Source organism: Protopterus annectens, chromosome 4.part0, assembly GCF_019279795.1.
Source record: "Protopterus annectens isolate FY-2018-M chromosome 4.part0, PAN1.0, whole genome shotgun sequence".
Classification (NCBI taxonomy): Eukaryota; Metazoa; Chordata; order Ceratodontiformes; family Protopteridae; genus Protopterus; species Protopterus annectens.
This window is the reverse complement of record NC_056733.1, coordinates 539,590,921-539,611,800: the sequence shown is the minus strand read 5'-3', so window position 1 is coordinate 539,611,800 and position 20,880 is coordinate 539,590,921. Positions and strand designations below refer to the sequence as shown.

The window sequence follows — 20,880 nt, the reverse complement described above, 5'->3', positions numbered from 1 at the left end:
CTTCTAGCAGATGTTCATACTACTACTATTGGACTTGTGAATGTGTAATTGATCTGACAGAATGGGGTCAGCTGAGGCTCTATGTAGAAGGCAGAGGTTCTCTTAGTAGTCTGTATGACACTGAGAACAGAGATAAGGCTTTGAGACTGCCTTAATAGTTTTTACGCTTTAGGCCCTTAATTTTTTTTTATTATTTTCAATGAAAAAACACTGTGGTCATTTCAACTGTGCTAAGTGTTTGGAAAGGTACATACAGAAATGGGCATTACAGTCAATGGTCTTATGAGAGCCGAGTATAGTGGAATTATTACATCCTTAGACCTGGACATCATATCTTTTGATATAAACTGTGTGATGGAGGACTTCCTTAGTGGATATGAGGTGATTGTCAACATAGATTCCCAGATCCCTAACTATGTAACCAAGTTTCAAAGTGTGTGGGGAGGGGGGGTTGTGTTTTCAATGTGACAGTTATAATGGAGGTCGTTTGCCAAAGGACACTATTATACAATTCTTGGCATTCAGTTTCAATCCATGGAACTAGCTCTAGACATGTTTTGGAAAGGCTCTCTTGGTGGCCTCTGGGGGAATTTATGATGGCATCAAGTTTACAGTCATTTGAAAACTTGGTCAGCCATAAACCTTTAACATTTGCCTTTGACTCTTACAAAACAATACTGACCTTGCCCATGACAATTCTGGTGTGAAGTATTTTGCATTTGTTTGCCCTGAACATCAACTGCTTCTTTTCTGTTCTCTTGTTCAGCCTTTTCAAAACTTTTTCTGGACTATTCCCCTACCATTTCTCCACAGTTGCAACTCTGTGTCACCTGAAACAGTTTTTCATTTTCCCTAGTCCCTCAGATACATTAGAGACAAATACACCAAGATTAATGGTCCCAGATGGTGCCAAGTAGTACTCCACGATTCACTTCCATAATTCCTGACACTGTCCCCCTCTTACCAGAATCCTCTATGACCTACCATTTTTATCTATGCAAACAAGTTCCTCAGGCTTGGTCCTATACCCAAACCCCTTCAGCTTTCCTATCTGCCTCCTGTGTGAGACAGAGTCAAAGGCCTCTCTGACATCTAGACAGACTAGATCTACCACTACCTCCCTCCTCTGGAAAGTTCTCCTGGAATTTAGTCATAAAAAAGTACAGTTTTGTACCTACCATAAATGTAGATGTCCGATAGGTATGCATCTGCAGTCATCACATATGGGTTGTCCTGCCTCAGGCAGCCCTTCGGTCGGCCGGATTCCAAAGTCTGGGTCCGGCGTCGGCTGATGTCACCCTTTCCCCGACGTCAGAGAGCCTAGGGTATAAAAGCGTCAGCCAACGCCATCTTCCTCAGTGTTTCTTGCCCCAGATGCCAGGTGCCCTCTAAGGAAGTTGTGTGTGTATATATATATATATATATATATATATATATATATATATATATATATATATATATACATACATAAAACAAATACACCATAATAGATAACCCCAGCTAGCTATGAGAGGGAAAAGTACCCAATAAATACCAAAGAGGGGAAGGAGGGAGGGATAAACCTGACTGCAGATGCATACCTATCGGACATCTACATTTATGGTAGGTACAAAACTGTACTATGTCCTTCAAGGATGCATCTGCAGTCATCACATATGGGTAGAATACCATAGCCAATCTGTGGGTGGAGGATCTATGTAAAGGATAGTGTAGCTAAAATGCCCTGCAGGACTGCCGTAGCAAAGCCTGCTCTGGATCTGGAATATAAAGGTAAATTGTAATGCTTGGAAAATGTATGCACGGAGCTCCATGTAGCAGCTTCTAAAATGTCCTTGGTAGCCACCCCTCTTAAGAAGGCTGTGGAGGTGGCTGTGGCTCTGGTGGAATTAGGTCTAATGTTAGCTGGCACAGTTTTTCCATGAAAGGAATAACAAAAACGAATGCAATTCCCTATCCATTTTGAAATTGTCTGTTTGGAAATTGCTTTTCCTTGTGCACCAGCAGCATATGCTACCAACAACTGGTCAGTTTTTCTGTAGCTTTTAGTTCTGTCCAAGTAGTAGCGCAACTGTCTGTGTATGTCCAGGGTGTGCAGAAGTTTCTCCCCTTTGTTTTGTGGATTTGGAAAGAAGGTAGGCAGGTGAATAGCTTGGTTTAATGAGACCCTGGATACCACCTTTGGCATAAATGAAGGATTGGTTCTCAATGAGACTCTGTCCTGATGAAAAATAAGAAATGGCTGTACTGCCACGAGGGCCTGTAACTCAGATACTCTTCTTGCTGAGGTTATAGCCAGAAGGAAGGCAGTCTTCCAAGACAGGAACTGTAGTTCTGCAGATGCTGCTGGCTCAAAGGGAGGCAGAGTTAGTTTTTCCAACACGAAGTTAAGGTCCCAAGTAGGCACTGGAGGTTTCCTTGGAGGATTGATGTTTTTAATTCCTCTTAGAAACTGTCTTAGGAGAGGATGAGAAAAGATAGGTGGATCAGTATTGTACTCTGCTGAAATTGCTGAAGCATGAATTTTAATGGAAGAGTAAGACAGGCCATTGTGGAGCATTTCTGCCAAGTATTCCAGGATATGTGCCATGCTCATCACTGTCGCATCTAGTCCCTTTGTGGTGCTCCAAGTGTGAAATCTTTTCCATTTTGCTGAATATGCCTTTCTTGTGGAAGGCCGGCGAGCTTCCATGATGATATCCTTCACTCTCTTGGATAGCTTATCCTGAGGAGGAGTCAAGGTATTTTCCAGGTGGTTAGTTGCAAGGTTTTCAGGTTGGAATGGAGAGTTTTGTAATTGTGCTGTGTCAGGAGAAGTGGCCATTGAGGAAGAGGCCATGGTTTTGTGCGTGACATGCTCTTTAACAGTGGGTACAAGTGCTGTCTTGGCCAGTCCGGAGCCATCAGAATCACTTTTGGCTGCTCTGTCCTGATCTTCAGTAAGACCTTGGTCATTAATGGAAGAGGTGGAAATGCATACACGGTTAGAGTTCTCCAGCTGAAAGAGAGGGCGTCCACTTTCCATGCTTGTGGGTGGTATGTCCTTGAGCAGAATTTCTTCAGCTGATGATTGTGGGGAGGCAAAAGATCTATGTCCGGCCTTCCCCATGATTGTGTTATCTGTAGGAAGATGTCTGGGTGCAGCATCCATTCGTGTGCATCCATGATATTTCTGCTTAAACTGTCCGCCAGTATATTGTCTTTTCCTGGCACAAACTGGGATTGCAGCTCTATATTGAGTTTCAAGGATAGTTCCCATAGATTCATTGCCAGTCTGCAAAGAGGGTAGGAATGGGTGCCTCCTTGCTTGTTTATGTACCACATAACTGTGGTGTTGTCTGTCCTTATTAGCAGGTGGCCTTGATGCAGAAAGAGTTTGAAGGCCTCGATTGCATGCATCACTGCCAGCATTTCCTTTTGGTTTATGTGCATGCGTAGCTCCTTTTGTGACCATAGTCCTTGAAAACATCTGCCCTCCATGTGTGCTCCCCAACCGTGGTCTGAAGCGTCGGTTGTAATGGTTTGGCTGGCTACTGGTTTGCTGAAGGGCAGACCCCTGTTTGACTGGCTTGCATGAGCCCACCACAGAAATTCCTTATGGAGGCATGGAATGAGTGGGATCAAAGTTTCTAAGCTGTGACTGTGCTGAGTCCATAAACTCCTTAGGTACCATTGTAGTTTCCTCATATGCAGCCTTGCTTGTGGAATCAGAAGAATGCAAGATGCCATGTAACCCAGGGCCTGCAGGAATTTCCTTGCAGTCAGCTGAGTTTGTCTTGTCAGATTCTTGAAGTAATCCGGTAGTTGTCTTTGTTTTTCTTCTGTGAGAAAAGCCATTTGGGTGGTTGTGTCTAGATCCGCACCCAGAAAAGTTATTCTTTGGGATGGAACAAGTCTTGATTTGTGAATGTTGACTGTATATCCCAAGGCCTGCAGTAGGTGGATGGCATAATTCAAGTCCTTTACCAAAGTTTGTTGGCTGTCCGCTTGTATAAGGCAGTCGTCCAGATATGGGTATATTTGAATCCCCTGAAGTCTGCAGTGTGCAATTACTGATGCCAGGCATTTCGTGAATACTCTGGGCGCAGTAGATAAGCCAAAGGGCAATGCTGAGAATTGATAATGCTCTGAACCTGCAAGAAATCTGAGGTGTCTTCTGCAACTTTGTCTGATAGGGACATGCAGGTATGCCTCCTTGAGGTCTAGAGTCACCAGCCAAGACCCCTTGCCCAGCATAGGAAGGAGTTGCTGTAGAGTCAGCATTTTGAATTTTGGCACAATGAGATAAGTATTCAGTGCGGACAAGTCGGGAATAGGCCTCCATTGATTTTCTTTTCTTGGAACAAGGAATAGTCTGGAATAAAATCCTTGGCCTTGTTCTGAAAAAGGAACCTTTTCTATAGCTTTCATTTGCATTAAGTTGGATATTTGTTTCAAAGCCTCTGCCCTCTGATTTGGTGGCAGGTCTGGCATGCCTTTTGTTTTTGGCAATGTGTGAAAATGGAACCTGTATCCTTTGTCTATTATTTGCAGTGTCCATTTGTCTCTTGTAATACTGTGCCAATTTTCTGAGAATAAAGAAAGCTTTCCGCCCAAAGGTGCTTCTAACTGAGCCCTGGTTGGAGGAGTCAAAGCAAAGTCATTGAGTCTGTCCTTGTGCAGCAGTTGTAGGTCGTGCACTACCTCTCTGGTTGGGAGGCTGCCATTGACGTCCTCTGTAGGAGCCTCTAGCTTGCCCTCTACCTCTGGCACGCCTGTTCTTGCCTCTCTGAAATCTATATGTGTCTGGAAAGGACCAATTCTTGGTAGGCCAATTTCTGCTGAATCTTGGTGGTTGGACTTGTAGAAAATCTTTGACTGTTTGTACAGATTTTGCCCTTTCCTCAAATTTCTTTAAGACCTCCTGGGCAGTGGAGCCAAATAACTTTTGCTTTTCCAGTGGGGCATCCAGAAGCTTAGCTTTAACATGGTCTGGCAGAGATTGTTCCTTCAGCCAAGCATGCCAACGTATGACTGCACCTGTCATAGCTGACCTACATGAAGCTTCCAATGCATCATAACCACATTGCAAGAAATGGTTGCTAACCTGCTGGGAGTTATGTACCAGATCCTGAAGTGATTTGCAATCTAGGGGTTCAGATGAAGACAGTTTCTTGTGCAATTCATCTAACAAACACTCTTGGTACTGTATCATATGAAATTGACAATTTAATGCCCTCATAGAAAGAGTAGCAGAAGTATACACTTTTTTACCCCATCTCTCTAAAGCCCTGGACTCCCTTTCAGAGGGGAGTGGATTTTTAGTTGTGGCAGCTGCAACCCCTTTAGGGCCCTGGGAAATAGTTTCTGGATCAGCAGAGTGGGCCTTGTAAAGAAAATTATGTGAGTCCGGGACCCTGTAGTACCTATCGGGTTTGACAGGGGCTGGAGGAAGAGTGTCAGGGTTATGCTAGACTCAGAGTACACATCATCAATGACATTCAAAACAGGAGGAATAGCCAAAGGTCTATGCTGAGGTAAATGCAGAAAAGTTCTTAATCTTTTCCTGGAATCAGAGAATTCCTGGCCCTGCCATTTGAAATGCTCTCTCATAGTGTGAAGGGTCTCCCCGAAGGATAGTTCTTCAGGAGGGGAGGCCAAGGGGATAGATTCCTCTGCATCAGAGTCCTCCTAGGCCGAAAAGGCCTCCTCCTGGTAGTCCGAGAGAGCAGAGCCATCAGAGGCCTCCTCTGAGGAGTGGGGATCAGAGGGCTCAACCCTGGGCCTTTTGTCTAGAGGAGGTTGAGAGCCCCTGTCCGGATGGGGTTGAGAGCCCCTAATTAAGGAAATAAGGTCCTCTGCTAAGGTTAGAATCTGTGAACTTGTAGTGGGTCCCTGAGGAATAACCCTGGGAGGCATAGCTTTTGTGTGTTTAACAGCTTTAGCCCTGGTGAATGCCTTTATGGACATGGATGCAGGAGGCCTGGCTGCACCACGTGCTGGTGTAGTTTTGTCTAGAGGAATGGTGTCGGAAGTTTCCAAGACACCAGTTTCTGAAGGAAATTCAATAACCGACTCAGCAGGGGCCTCCGGGGCCGAGGTTGTCGGTTGAGCGGTTTCGGGGGTCGGAAGTACCAAGGACTCGGTTTCAGCCGAGACCAAGACACTCGCAGTAGGCCTGGCCGAGGTTTCAGCCGAAACCGTGGCCCGCGTGTGTCGGTCCTTGTCCTTCCGTTTCTTTGTTAAATGTGAAGTCGGAGTCTCCGACGGCATATTGTACGAAAAACTAGCCCCAAAAAATTCCTCTGCAAACTCCGCCCGACGTCTAAGAGTGCATCGGTTGAAGGAAGCACAGGCTGAACAGGCTGAACAGGCCGAGACGTCGTGGTCTGGGCCTAGGCAGGGGAGGCAGTAAGAGTGGAAATCCTTATGAGGTATTTGTTTCCCACAAGTTAAGCAATTATTAACTTTATCTGACATTGGCTGAGGCAAGAAAGAGTCCCCAACGGGGTACTTAGCTTTTGAAGTCTTCGGTAGCTGAATTACAGGAGCTGGCCAACGGCACTTGCGAACTGCTTCTGCTTCGGGCACCACGCGGCAAGAAAGACTGAGGAAGATGGCGTCGGCTGACGCTTTTATACCCCAGGCGCTCTGATGTCGGGGAAAGGGCGACATCAGCCGACGCCGGACCCAGACTTTGGAATCCGGCCGACCGAAGGGCTGCCTGAGGCAGGACAACCCATATGTGATGACTGCAGATGCATCCTTGAAGGACATCTAGATAATTTTTGACTGACAGCTCCTTCTGGCCAAGGACCCACATTTCTGTCCAGCAGATTCTCTACATCAAGAAATGCAACAAGCTTTTCCATCAGGATTTTATCCGACCAAGACTATACCCACCACTGTTGTCAAGTTAACAAGGTCTGTAGTTGTCCAGGTTTTTCTGGTAGACCCTTGTACACGGGCGCAACTACTATCTTCCAGTTGTTCTGTACTAGCTGTACTAGCCAGTGATGTGCTGAAAATCTCTGTTATGGGGTATGACAAGGCACTGGCCGGATTTCTTAGTACCCTGAGAAGCAGCCCATTTGGACCATCTGTTTTATCCTCATAAGAGCAGCCAGTACTCTCCAAAAATTCTTATTCTCTAGTATAGAGCCTGTCCACTGTTCTCTGCATTCCAAAGACTGCAGAAGAGTTGCATGATCGTGTACTCTGTTCCTTTACAACTCATCAAGTACAATAAAAAAATCTGCACAGGTCTGAGGTGAGTTGGAGGCAGAAATCAAAGACTTACCTGACTACTCGAAGGCACATTTTCTCCTGAGGAAATTCCTTAGGACCTTCCACACTATTATCACGAGTCTCTGTCTCTAGGTACACATCTAGGCACATACACAGCCTTTGCAACTGATTAGTCAAAATTTGGTGGCCTGGTTTTGGTCCCTGTAGCTCTCTGCAGTGCACATTAACTTCACCTTCCATGGCCTGGAAAAAAGGAGGACAAATGGAGTCTGTATTAAAAAGTTTCAGCTACTGTGAACATACGTTTACCTGCAGTAAAGACGGTCACTACAAGAGAAATGTCTGCTAACTGGAGGATCTTTACATTTACTAAAGAAAACAGTGAAACTACAGCATTTTTTTACCTTCTGCACTACCACTAATTTTCCATATTAGTTTCTGGGAAGCAAGTGCTAGAACCCTATAAGTACCCAAACTTTAGCAGGGGTACAACATAGATTTGTCAGCAACAATTCCCTAAAGAAGTCAATATTATTTCTTATCAAGGAAATATGCTGCAAATTGTATTAAAAAAACACCATGCATTGGAGGCAAACGACCTTAAGAATGTTAAGAAATGTCAAAATGTTTTTAAAGTTAGTTTTTACCAAAAGAATAATACTTGGCTGCAAACATTACCAGTCAATGCAATAGTTGATTATCAGCAGCCAGTGCATGCCTACATCATACATGTCAGTATAGCACTGATACTACATACAATCCCCATTCCAAATGTATGCACTTTATTACATAAGGTTTTGCTTAATCCATTATCCTCCTTCCCCGGGTAAGCAAACCACAGCACAGAGCTAAGCAAACTATCTCAGATATACAAATACCATATCAGATAGTCTTCAAATTGCACACTGCAGTGTGTATCAGGTATGATTAATCATCCAAAGAGCCCACTCTTAGCACAATTCATTAAGGAGCTCTAGGGTTATATGTTTCAGATCACCAACATCACCCCACACAATGTGCAAAGACACACAAACATAAGAAGCATAATGTCACTATAGTGAATCAGACAGGGACACCATGAAACATTAAGAAGCAGAAATTACAGTTGTATAAAATCTTACCATAACACTAGATATCCTTCCCTTCACTACTGCAGTATTCTTACCCAACGACTCTCCTGCCAAGGCAAGCCCAACATCCGGCCAGTATACCAAAGCATTTAATTCTTACAGGCATTGTACACCACACGTATGCTGCCAGTGAAAGGTGTGGGGCATAAAGGTGATGTACAGATGCACACGTTTAGAACTGCAAATGTCCCAGGAAGATCAGAATGTCCATAGGGACAAGGGAAACATGAGCATCCATAAGGAGAAAAAAAAGATGATGATCATGAGGAAGATGAAGAATTCCTTGGCCAGTAGGGCAAGACAAGGACAAGGCTAGAGTTAGAACAGATGGGGTAGGAGCAAGGGAGTGAGTGAATACTGCAACAGTGAAGAGGAGGATATCAAGAAGTTATGTACTCACCATAACTTTCGATGTATGTAGCCCATCTCGCCTCACATTCTTACCCTTGGGTACGGAGCTGAACCTCGGCTCTGACTCGGCCATACTCTAGCTCGAAGTCTTCAATTGGCTCGTGGCTAAGAGGTATCCCATGCTGCAATGCGCCTATCCCCAGATCTTGCTTGCTGCAAGCTCACATACACACACACCAACACGGTGAGAGGAAGAACCAACCCAACAAATCAAAAAGTAGTGCTGAAATCAGAGACTCAACCTCTAGGTCCTCCAGGAGGGGGGTAGGTGGGTGGGTTAGTAAGAATGTGAGGTGAGATGGACTACATACATCGAAAGTTATGGTGAGTACATAACTTCTTGATGTTATGTAGTCCAATCTCGCCTACATTCTTACTCTTGGGACAGCGTCCCTAGCACCTAAACCTTGGGTGGCTCACTGGAAAATACTCCTGAGCACTGTGGAACCAAAGGAATATCTGCCTCTAGATATCAGATCCAATTTGCAGTGACTACTAAAGGTGTGAGGAAATGTCCATGTGGCTGCAGCACAAATATCATCCATAGACATCCTAGCATGAAAAGCAGTAGAGGTAGACACCGATCGTGTAGAATGAGCCTTCACTTTAAAGGGTAATTCCTTGCCATTTAAAGTATAAATGAAGAAAATGCAACTAGAAATCCATCTGGACAGAGTTACTTTAGAAACTGGAGCCCCGAGTCTATTGTCTGAGAACGAAACAAAGAGTTGATCTGATTTCCTAATATCTTTAGTTCTATGTAAACAGAAATGCAATTGTCTGTGAACATCTAGCTGATGAAACTTAAATTCTGCCCTGTTAGAGAATTCAGTGAAAAATACAGGCAGCTCAGTGGACTGGTTGAGGTTGACAACCAAAGCAACCTTAGGCATTAAGGAAGGATTAGGTCTTAGAGAAACCCTATCCTTGTGAAATACCAAGTAAGGGGGTCGAACCGATAAAGTTGGAGTTCAGAGATACGCCTAGCCAGCTAGCTAGCAAGAAGATTGTCTTCCAAGACAAAAATTTAATGTCACATGTTGCTGTGGGCTCAAAAGGAGGCGAGGTAAGCCGCTGTAATGCAAAATTGAGGTTCCATGGCATTACAGGATCAAAGACTGGAGGTCAAAGTAGCATAGTCCCTTTCAGAAAGGCCCTACAAAGTCTGTGCACCATTAGATTGGGTTCATTAGCAACATGAAAAGTAGAAATGGCTGCCAACTGCACTTCGATAGTTGCCGCAGCTGATCCCTGGCTGAATAGTTGAGAAAGAAATTCTAAAACTGATGAAATGGGAGCTGTATAGGGATCAATATGCCTTTCATGAGCCCAAATGGAGAATCTCTTCCACTTACTGGAATAAATTTTCCTAGTAGAAGGCTTGTGGGAAGAAGACAGGATATGAACCACCTCCGGGGAAAAATCATGAAGCCTGACTAGGGGTGGAATTGGAGCAGCCATGCTGTCAACTTGAGGGTCTGAATGGAGGGGTGGAACTGCCCTGACATATGAGTCAACAGATCTGGCTCTGGGTCCAGAATCCACGGATCATCCATCAGATAAGGGTGGAGAAAAGGAAACCAAATCTAGCGAGGCCAGTGTGGTGCAATCAGTAACATTTTGCTTCCCAAGGATTGTGCTTTCTGAATAACCTTCGTTATCAGGGGGATTGGCAGGAAGTCATAGAGAAGACCGGAGGGCCAATCATGAACTAGAGCGTCCCTGGGTGCCTCCCCCTTCGGGGGGATAAGGGTGAAGTAGCTGCTGCATTTGGCATTGAGGGGACTGGCAAATAGATCGCAGCAAGGCTGACCCCATCTGCGGAAAATCCACTCCACCACTTGTTCGTTCAGGGACCACTCGTGAGGCATCAGAATAGCTCTGCTCAGCCTGTCGGCAATCACATTGGACTTCCACGGTATATGCGTTGCCACTGGAAAGCGTCGGGAAGATACTGCCCACTGCCACACTCAAAGTGCCTCTCTACAAAGGAGATACGACCTGGTTCCTCCGTGTTTGTTCAGATACCATACCACTGACATGTTGTCTGAGTGGATTGCAATTGTCCCATGAGGAAGAAAGCCCGGAAGTGCTTGCACCGCTAATAGCACCGCTCTCATCTCCAAGACATTGATATGCAAATGGGTCTCGTGCTCTTGCCACGTGCCTTGGACTGTCCTGCCGAGATATTGCCCCCCCCACCGATCTGGGAGGCATCTGTGGTCACCGTGGCAACTGGAGAAGGAAGAACGAAAGGCATGCCCACGTTGAGATTGCTGGTCTGAAGCCACCAGCACAGATCCTGCTTGCACCTGTCTGTAAATCAGAATAAGATGGGAGAGCGGGAGATGCTGTAGAGACTATTGGGCAAAAAGTAGCCACTGAAGAAGCCTCATGTGTACTCTCGCAAGAGGAACTAGCATAATCGTGGCAGCCATGGTCCCTAATAACTTGAGGAACACTTCTGCCTTGACCATCTTCAATGGTAGCAAAGCACAGACCTGCTGCTGTAAAACCTGAATACTCTCTTCTGGTAGGAAGGCCCTCATGAGCACCGTGTCTAATTAGGTACCAATAAAGGTAACACATTGCGAGGGCAACAAGGCAGACTTTTCCCAATTCAGAGAATTCCCAGACTTTTGCACAGCGCAATAGTGGTGCCCCTGGTCTGTAGCAGTAGATGCCTGGTGGCAGACAGGAGCCAGTCATCCAGGTACGGAAACACCTGGAATCCCTGATGTCACAAGTGAGCCATTACCACTGCCATGCATTTGGTGAACACCCTGGGGGCTGTGGTGAGACCAAAAGACAGGGCTTGAAACTGAAAATGACTGGCTCCCAGCTGAAAGCGCAAGTGTCTTCTGGATGTCCTGTCCATCTTGATATGGTAGTAAGCATCCTTGAGGTTGATGGAGCACATCCACACATCTTTCACTAATAATGGGAGATTTGACTGTAACGTGACCATGTGGAACTTGGACTTCTTTACATAAAGGTTCAAACGGCTGAGATCCAAGATGGGTCTCAGGTCCCCTGTTCTTTTCGGAACCAAAAAGAATCTGGAGTAAGTCCCTAATCCTACTTCGTCTGAGGGGACAGGCTGGATGGCTCCCTTTGACAGCAACTTTTGTACTTCTAAAGCTGCGGAATCTCTTTGACTGTGTGGAACGTCTGGGATTCTTTTGTTTGGAGGGGGATAAGAAAGAAGGGGAATATGATAACCTCTGGAAATTATCTCTAATACCCAACTCATCTTGGGTGATGTCTCACCAGGCTGCTGGGTATAGAGAAATGCGACCCCCGACTCGCTCCAGAGATGCACAATCGGGCCTCCCCTCAAGAGCATTGGTAGGGGGAAGCCACAAAAGGAATTGCAGTCCCCCTTGATTATGTGGGCCTCCTCTGCCTCTAGGGTGGCGTCTACCTGAATTTCCACCCACTCCTCTGCCTCTGGAGGGGGAATCACTGTGCATCGTGAAATAACCTCTGACTTTCTGAACCACATTTTTCCACCCTTCTGGCCCTTGGGGTAAGGTCTAGAAGGCATGGAAAAATGAACTACCATGGCAGACAGGGTTTTTCCTTCCTGCTCGCACCTAGTGAGTGTCCTTCACCTTGGTTCCAAATAAGGATGAACCTTTGGTGAATATAGACTTGAAAGCGTCCGTGAAGTTGCACAGGCACATCCAGGAGTGTCTCCTAAGAGAGACTCAGGAACCCGCAGCCCTGCTCGCTCCGTCGGCTGCGTAAGACATCAGCCTCATGGAGGAGTTGGTAACAGAATTTAGGGTAGACATCTGAGCATTGACCTTCTGAGCCACAGCATCAGAAACATTACCCTGTAGAGAATCTCCCAGCTCTTTTGGGAGATCTCTCTGGAGCTGTGTAAAATGCGACAAATAGTTCAGCGACCACAGTGTAAAGGCTGCTGAAGAGAACATATGCTTCCCATACCTGTCCATAGCCCTAGACTCCTTGTAAGGAGGATGGACAGTAGATGAAGTTTCTGCAAATTCCTTCTTGGTGGCTGCTGCCACCACCATGGCATCTACTGGAACGCCTTTCGTAAGAAATTCTCTGTCAGGGGGAGCGGATAAAAACTCGTTGGGTCTCCTAGAGACCAGTTCCACAGTATCTGGAGTTTCCCACACCTTTCGACAAACGAGGTCCAGGAGCTCGTCGAACGGTGGAAAAACCCGAGAGACAGAGGGTTGTGACCCAAAGGCCTTCAGGAACACAGACTCCTCCTCAGAAGGGGCTTTGGAGGGCCAGTTGCCTCTCTGTCTCAATATTTTCAAGATATCTGAGAAAGAAATATCGTCAGAAGATGACTTGGGGGACCCCTCTGACTCCTTGAGGTCGGTGTCAGATGTGAGAGACTCATCTTGGGAGTACATGTGCTTCCTCTTGCACACACTCGTTCTGGGGGGTTCCTCAGGTAAAAACTCTGGGGAGGCCTCAGAAAGTTGGGGACCACTCATGGAGGTATCCTGAGGCCTTGGGCCTCTGCTGTCCCTGGATAGAGGGTGATCTGAGACTGATATCGGTGATGGAGGGGGAAGAGTGCTGGTGCTGTAAGATGCAGCTGACGACCTGGCCTGCACATTCCTCCTGACCTCGAAAGCTGACCCCCCCCCCGGCTCCGAAGGTCGACTAACCATGGAAGATACAGTAGTAGCCCTCGAAGCCGAGGAGATGAGGTCCGAAGCCGATGTTGGGTCCAAGCTCACCTGAGCCAAAGTACCGAGAGGAAGGCTCGGAGCCAAAGATCGATCCGAGACCTCTCTCCAGGATCTGACTGGTGAACTGTGAATCCTGGACCCCGTGGATGGCGCTGATGGGGTCGGAGCAGAGATCAGAGCAGAGATGCCAGAAGGGGCTACTGGAACTGACCGCACGGCGTCCGACGGAACCGACCGCTCTGGCTCCGAAGAAAGGCTCGGAGGAGGAACAGCCAAAGATGAAGGGATGATGGGCTCCAGAGCCGACTGGGCCAGAGCCGAAAGCAATTTAGCCAGCACCGATGACTGGAGCAGTTTCTTCACCACTCTATCGACATCGGAAAGGGTCCTAGAGGATAAGTCGGGGATCTGGAACTCCCTGCAGAGGGAGACCTGTGAGTCGGAGAAACCGATCGAAAACTGGAGACCGGCTCCGAACTGGAAAATCTGTCACCGGCTCCAATAGACTGGAAGCTGATGTTGACATCAGAGATGCGCTGCCTTCTGTCGACCCCGAAGCCAGTGGAGCGGAAGAAGCAACTATAGTTCTGGTGCTTTTCTCTGGCGGCTCCGAGGAACCTGACTGAGCCGGAAAGCGGGAAACTAGAGCCTCTAACTGAAACTGCCTAGAGACTGCGGGATAATCACAATTCAACTGGCCTAGCCCAAGGAATAAGCCGGAAAAAGGACACCAAAACAGGCACACAACAAAACCCGTTAACGGGTAAACTACAAAAATACAGGGGAGGACTAGGTCCTCTACCTGAAACGGGCCTAGCCCATAAACACCATAAAAAGGAAACGGGATACCAAGAAAAAGGACCAACAGAACAGGTCATACAACCAGCAGAAAGAAAACACGCACACTAGCTATGAAAATAGCTTTTGGAGCTACAATACTGAAATATAAATTGAAAAATTGTACTTAGCCACAGCCAAGAGTGAGACCAAGTCCGAGCTATACGAGCGGCAAACGAGATCTGGGGATAGACGCGTTTCAGCATGGGATTCCTCTTAGCCAAGGGCCAACTGAAGACTTCGAGCAAGAGTATGGCTGTGTCGGAGGCAAGGTTCAGCTCCAAACCCAAGGGTAAGAATGTAGGCGAGATTGGACTACATAACATCTACTGTTATGGTAAGATTTTACACAACTCTATTATACTGTTCTACATCACTGTTGCAGGGAGAGTACAAGAGCAAGAAGAAGCCTGTGGGTGGAAGGAACAGAATAGCCCTCTACATACCATGCAGGATTGCCCTGATAAAGCCTGTGCTGGCCCTGGAAATAACTTCCAACTTGTAATATTTACTGAAAGTATGAAAAAAGGACCAAGCAGCAGCCTCAAGGATGGAATTGGTATGCACACCCTTGAAAAACAGCACCAGAGAAGGCAAATAGTCCTTGAAGAATACACCTTTACCAATCAGGAAAGGTATTTTCCATGAAAAGAATATGCCTTAAAAATCCAGGAGAAGACGGTTTGCTTACAAACAGCCAAACCCAAAGTCCTGGGATGAAAGGAAACAAAAAGCCGCTCAGTGTTATCCAAATAATATCTGAGCTCTCTATGCAAATCCAAGATGTGAAAAACCTTCAACTAGCAGACTGTGGAGAAGGAAAAAAGGAAGGAAGATGAATAGACTGATTAAGAGACAACTAAGTGACCACCTTGGGCATAAAAGGAGGATTAGAACAAAGAGACATCCTGTCTCTGTGGAAAACTAAGAAAGGAGGAATGGCCATGAGAGTCTGAAGTTCAGACACTCACCTGGCTGAAGTGAGAGCTGAAAGAACAGTCTTCCAAGTACAATGTTGTAAGACAGCTGCAGAAGCAGACTCAGAAGGAGCTTGGGTCAATTTTTCAAGTTCAAAACTGAGGTGAAAGGCAGAATATGCTTTATGGGAGGCCTAATACAAAGAAGCCTTTAAGAAATTGCTTGACCTCAAATCTAGAGGCCAGAGAAGAAAAGTCAAGGGCAGACAAGCAGAAATTGTGGACAGGTGAGCTTTAACTGAAGAATATGCCAACCCCACATGGCACAGATAACAGAAATAAGAACCAAAAGAAACCTCCACAGATAGGGAAACCGGATGGTGACACCGGCACCAGACAGAAAATTGCTTCCATTTGGACATATAGGACTTCTTAGTGGGTTTCCAGGCTTCCTGCAGAACCCCAAGCACTTGCTCAGAAAAGAGGAGTACGAAAGGGATCAAAACCCTATCACCCACAGTGTCATTTGAAAAGTGGAAAGTAAGGATGGAGAACAGATCCCTTGTCTTATGTGAGAAGATCCATCTGTGAGGTAACTTGTGGTGACTGCCCCTGGCCAAGTGATAAAGAAGGGGGAACCAATACTGTTGTGGACAAAAGGCAGTCACCAGCAAGAGTTTCAGGGAGTTCGGCCTGATCTTGTGCAAGAGTTGTGGTAACAAAGGAAGGTGAGAAGGCACACAGAAACATTGCATTTCCAAGGAAAAGACAGGTGTTCACTTTCCAAGCTAGAAGACAGAAGAGAGGAAGTTGTCGGTTCAGAGTGGAGGAAAACGATCTACCTGAGAATACTCCACCAATGGACAATGTCCAGGAATACATCTCTGCAAAGCATCCATTCGTCAGCTTGTGTATTGAAACTGCTCAAGGAGTCTGCCACTAGACTGCGCTCTGAAGGAAGGAATGTGTGTACAACTAGATCTCACACCTGAAGAGCTAGACTAAAAAAAAAAAATTAGGGACCCTGTGCCCCCTTACTTTTTAGACATAACACATCACCGTGGTATTGTCTGTGAAAACTTTGAGGGGGCTTGGGATGAAAGAGGGAATGAAATGCCTGAAAAGGCAAAATCTGGGCCCTCGTCTCCTTTAAGTTGATATGGCCTGACATCTGATGGCAAGGCCAGAGATCCTGAACCTTGAAAAAACCCTAAGAGGTGCCTCACCCCCTGTCTGAGGTAAAAAGGCCCTGAGTTGGTAATGGAGCTTGAAAAGGAAGCCCCAGGTTGAGAGAAAGTTGATAAATCCACCAATGAAGCTCAAGCCTGAGACAGGGAAGTGACTTGAGGTACCACTGAAGCTTCCTCATATGGAGCTTAGTGAGAGAGAGCCTGAGAATAGTGGAAGCCATGAACCCAAGAACCCTGAGAAATTCCCTGGCCATGACAGACAGAGGAAGAAGAGATTGGTAATTAGGGACAGAGCCTTGGGGGCATGCAGAGATGCCAGCATGGGAACTGAAGTCTCCAGCTGAGGAAGATACGACCCTGGGAAGGCATCAGAACTGATTTCTGAAAGCTTATGGTGAATCCCAGACTTTGTAACAGGGAAGTAGACGTGATACCATGAAGCAGAGTGTTGGGGTCAGGAGATTGAATAAACAGATCATCTAGATGGGGAAAGATCTGAATTCCTTGCATTCCTTGCATTCTGCAAAAAAGCAATGATAGCAGCGAAGCATTTGGTGAATACCCTTGGGGCAGTACAGAGGCCAAAGGGCAAAGTATAGAACTGAAAATGCAAGAAAGAAACAGATAAACAAAAATTTCCTGAAGACAGGATGGATGGGGGTGTGAAGATATGCAACTTTGAGATCCAGGGATACCAGAAAAGTCTCGGGTAAAAGGAGAGGAAATAAAGTCTGCAGAGATAATATCTGAAAAGAAGGAAACTTGAGAAAGGTATTTAGCCTGGAAAGATTCAGACTTGGGCCCACGTGCTCTCCTTCCACGGGATCACAAACATTCTGGAGTAAAATCCCTTCCCTACCCGAGAGGAAAATGGCCACGAACTGAATGGTGCCCTGAGCCAAAACAGAATGACGAACCTCTTGGAAATGACAGAGCTGTTATCGAGTAGATTGAGGAATGCCTGAAAAGGGAGGAAAGGAAAGTACAGCTGTGTACACTTACCATAAATGTAGATGTTCGAGTGCATTCACTGTTGCAGTCATTACATTTGGGTTATCTGCCTGCAGGTAGCCCTCAGCTGGCCTGAATATCAAAGTCTTGGATCCCTGCGTCGGATGCTGTCTCTTCTTCCATGACATCAGGTCATCAGAGGTATAAAACATGCAAACAATGCCATTACATCAGTTTTTCTTGCCCCAGACGTCAGGTGCCCCCATAATGGGAAGCAATTATTTGTTAGGTTACACCTCCAACAAAAAGCAAATACACAAGAAAGCTGAAATACACTAAACAAGAAGAAATGTTTAGCCAAGAGAAGTCAGGGGGCTGGAGGGAGGGTAACCAAGACTGCAACAGTGAATACACTCGAACATCTACATTTATGGTAAGTGTACACAACTGTACTATGTTCTTCATGTTTCACTGTTGCAGTCATTACATTTGGGTTGATTCCCAAAGCTAAGGAATGGAGGAGGAAGTAAGAGAGCATTACAACCAGCTAGTAATTCCCTGCAAGAATGCAGTGGCAAAACCAGCTCTGGATTTAGAACAAATAGGCATGTGGTAATGCTTGGTGAAGGTATGTACAGAGGTCTAGGTAGCAGCTTCTAGGATGTCCCTGATAGGGACACCTCTGAGAAAGGTTGTAGAGGTAGATGCAGCCCTGGTAGAATGTGATCTTATCCCCTGTGGGGGTAGGTTTTCCATGGTGCTTATAGCAGAAATTAATGCAATGGGCTTTCCACTTAGAAATGGTTTGCTTTGAAATGGCCTTCCCCTCTGTCCCTGCAGCAAAGCCAACTAGCAGCTGTTCAGATTTTCTGAGAGGCTTAGTCCTGTCCAAATAAATTCTAAGTTGTCTGTGCACGTCCAAAGAGTGCGGTATTCGCTCTCCTTTGTTCTGTGGATTAAGGAAAAAACTAGGCAAATGAATGGACTGATTAAGGGCCACACTGGACACCACCTTGGGCATAAAGGAAGGATTGGTCCTGAGGGACACCCTGTCTGCATGGAAGATGAAGGGCTCCACTGCCATGAGGGCCTGTATTTCAGACACTCTTCTTGCTGAAGTGATGGCTAGAAGGAAGGCTGTTTTCCAAGAAAGGAATTTCAACTCTGCAGTTGCAGCTGGCTCAAAAGGAGGTAGAGTGAGCTTTTTCAGTACAAAGTTAAGGTCCCAGTCTGCTGGAGTAGGGGGCCTCCTGGGTGGTCTTACATTTTTTGCCCCCCTGAGGAATTGCTTTAGCAGGGGGTGAGAGAAGGTAGGTGGTTCAGTATTATAATGTGCTGAAAATGCTAGAGGCATGAATTTTAACTGACGAGAAGGAAAGGCCCTTGTGGAGCATCTGTTACGTACTGAAGAATATGCGGTAAGCTGGGCACCGTTGTGCCCATCCCCCTGAGTCTGGCTCCAGGAACAGTATATTTTCCACTTTTCAGCATAGGATTTTCTAGTACTAGGCCTCCTTGCCTCCAGAATGACACCTAGCACCTGCTTACTGAGGGATGCTATTGGAGAGCTCAAGGAATTAGCCAGGCTGCAAGGTTCACGGTTTGAAGCTGAGGATGCAGAATCTGGTCCTCCTGCTGGGAGAGCAGGGAAGAGTTCTGAGGCAGGTGCCATGGTTCCAGCAGTGACATACTGCGCAAGAGAGAGTATCAGTGCTGGCATGGCCAGTCTGGTGCAATCAGTATTGTCCTTGGCTTGTCCTGTTTGATCTTTAATAGAGAGGAGAGGCAGAGGGGGAAAGGCATAAACTGAGAGGCTTTCCCAGGTGAAGGACAGGGCATCCACTTTCCAAGCTTGACTGTGGGAAATCCTTGTGCAGAATTTGTCCAACTGGTAGTTCTGAGGGGAGGCAAGCAGATATATTTCTGGATTCCCCCATTTGTTTTTCAAAAGGTTGAATATCTTTGGCTCCAGTTTCCACTCGTGTGGGTCCATGAGATTTCTGCTTAGGTCGTCTGCCAGTGAATTTAGCTTGCCTGGTAGGAATTGAGCTTGTAGGTGCACTTGGTAGCTCACGGCTGTGTTCCAAAGAGCCATGGCTAGTCTGCAGAGAGGGTATGAGTAGGTTCCCCCCCTGCTTGTTTATGTACCACATAACAGTGATGTTGTCTGTCTTTACCAATAATTGGCCTGGAAGAATGTGGTCCTTGAACGCTGTCAGGGAATTCTGTACAGCTAACATTTCTTTTGGATTGATATGCCGGTGCATCTGACTCTGTTCCATTTGCCCTGAATGCACTGCCCTACCAAGTAAGCCCCCCCCCCATGCATAGTCTGATGCGTCTGTTGTTAGGGTTTGGGTGGCAGGGGGTAGAGTAAATGGAAGCCCCTTGTTGTCGTAGCAGGCCTCTGCCCACCATGGTCATGGTCTCAAGCTAAATGCCAAAAAATGCATAGTCATCCAGTTTGGGAAAAACAAAACACCCATGAATTACCACATAGGTGGCAGCCCCCTTAATACAGAAGAGGTAATAAGAGATCTGGGGACCCAGGTAGATAGTAATCTCTCCTTTGACAATCATATTGCCAAAGTAGTTAGGAAATCCTTCTATGCAGCCCATCTAATTACTAAACGGTTCGCATCTAGAAATAAAGAGGTTATAGTGCCCCTCTACTAGTCACTCATCAGACCCATCATGGAGTACAATGCCCCATTTGGGAAGTACCTCACAAGACACTTCCAACAGCTGGAAAGACCACAAAAGTATCTCACCAAGAGGATTACTGGCCTCAAACATATGTCCTATGCAGCCCAACTGGAAAAACTCCAGCTGTACTCAGTCGCATATCGCTTACTCAGAGGTGATCTCTGATTGACTTACAAAGCCATGTCCAACTAAGAATTGATGAATATGCTCCACCTAAAGAAATCCAAATCACTGCGAGCCACTCGCTCTAGTGAGCTAAACCTCGCCACAATAATAAATAGAACATGTTGGAGGGATAGATTCCTGTCTCAGAGACTCCCCATGCTTTGGAACAAAATTCCTAACTACATTAGGCAGAGCCCCTCAATAACACTCTTCAATAGAAACCTTGATGAGTGGATGGGTAACAGAAAATACACCCCTGGGATCACTTCATTGGCTCTTCTTGACAGAGGCTCAGTTAATTAATCAATGGGGCAGTGAAAGCTGACACTCTGGCTAGGCTGTAAATGCCCTCAGGCAGATAGCCTAGTACCTACCTATGAACCTAAAAGGAACTATGTCTTTACATAAGGAATGACAGGAATCATTGATTCCATGTCCTGAGAATGTTGACATCATAGGCTTTTTAGATACCATTGCAGTTTCCTCATATGCAGTCTTGCATAAGAAATTAGTAGAATGCAAGAGGCCATGAACCCCAGGGCTTGCAGGATTTTCCTTGCAGACAGTTGGGTCTTTGTGGCCAGTAGTTTGAAGCAGACTGTCAAATAAACTTGTTTCTCTGGCGCGAGGTAAGCCATCTGGGAAGTTGTGTTCAAGCTTGCTCCAA

At 46.1% G+C, this 20,880-nt stretch overlaps 1 protein-coding gene across 2 annotated transcripts in view; it reads right to left on the bottom strand.

Moving 5' to 3' along the window:
• Positions 1-20,880, bottom strand: part of THOC5 (THO complex 5) — a 1,209,707-nt gene that overhangs the window by 8,755 nt on the left and 1,180,072 nt on the right. For both annotated transcript variants that reach the window (XM_044068466.1, XM_044068467.1), the window contains one exon: positions 7,277-7,467. In XM_044068466.1, the coding sequence (XP_043924401.1) occupies positions 7,277-7,467 (191 nt within the window). The remainder of the gene's footprint in view (positions 1-7,276; positions 7,468-20,880) is intronic.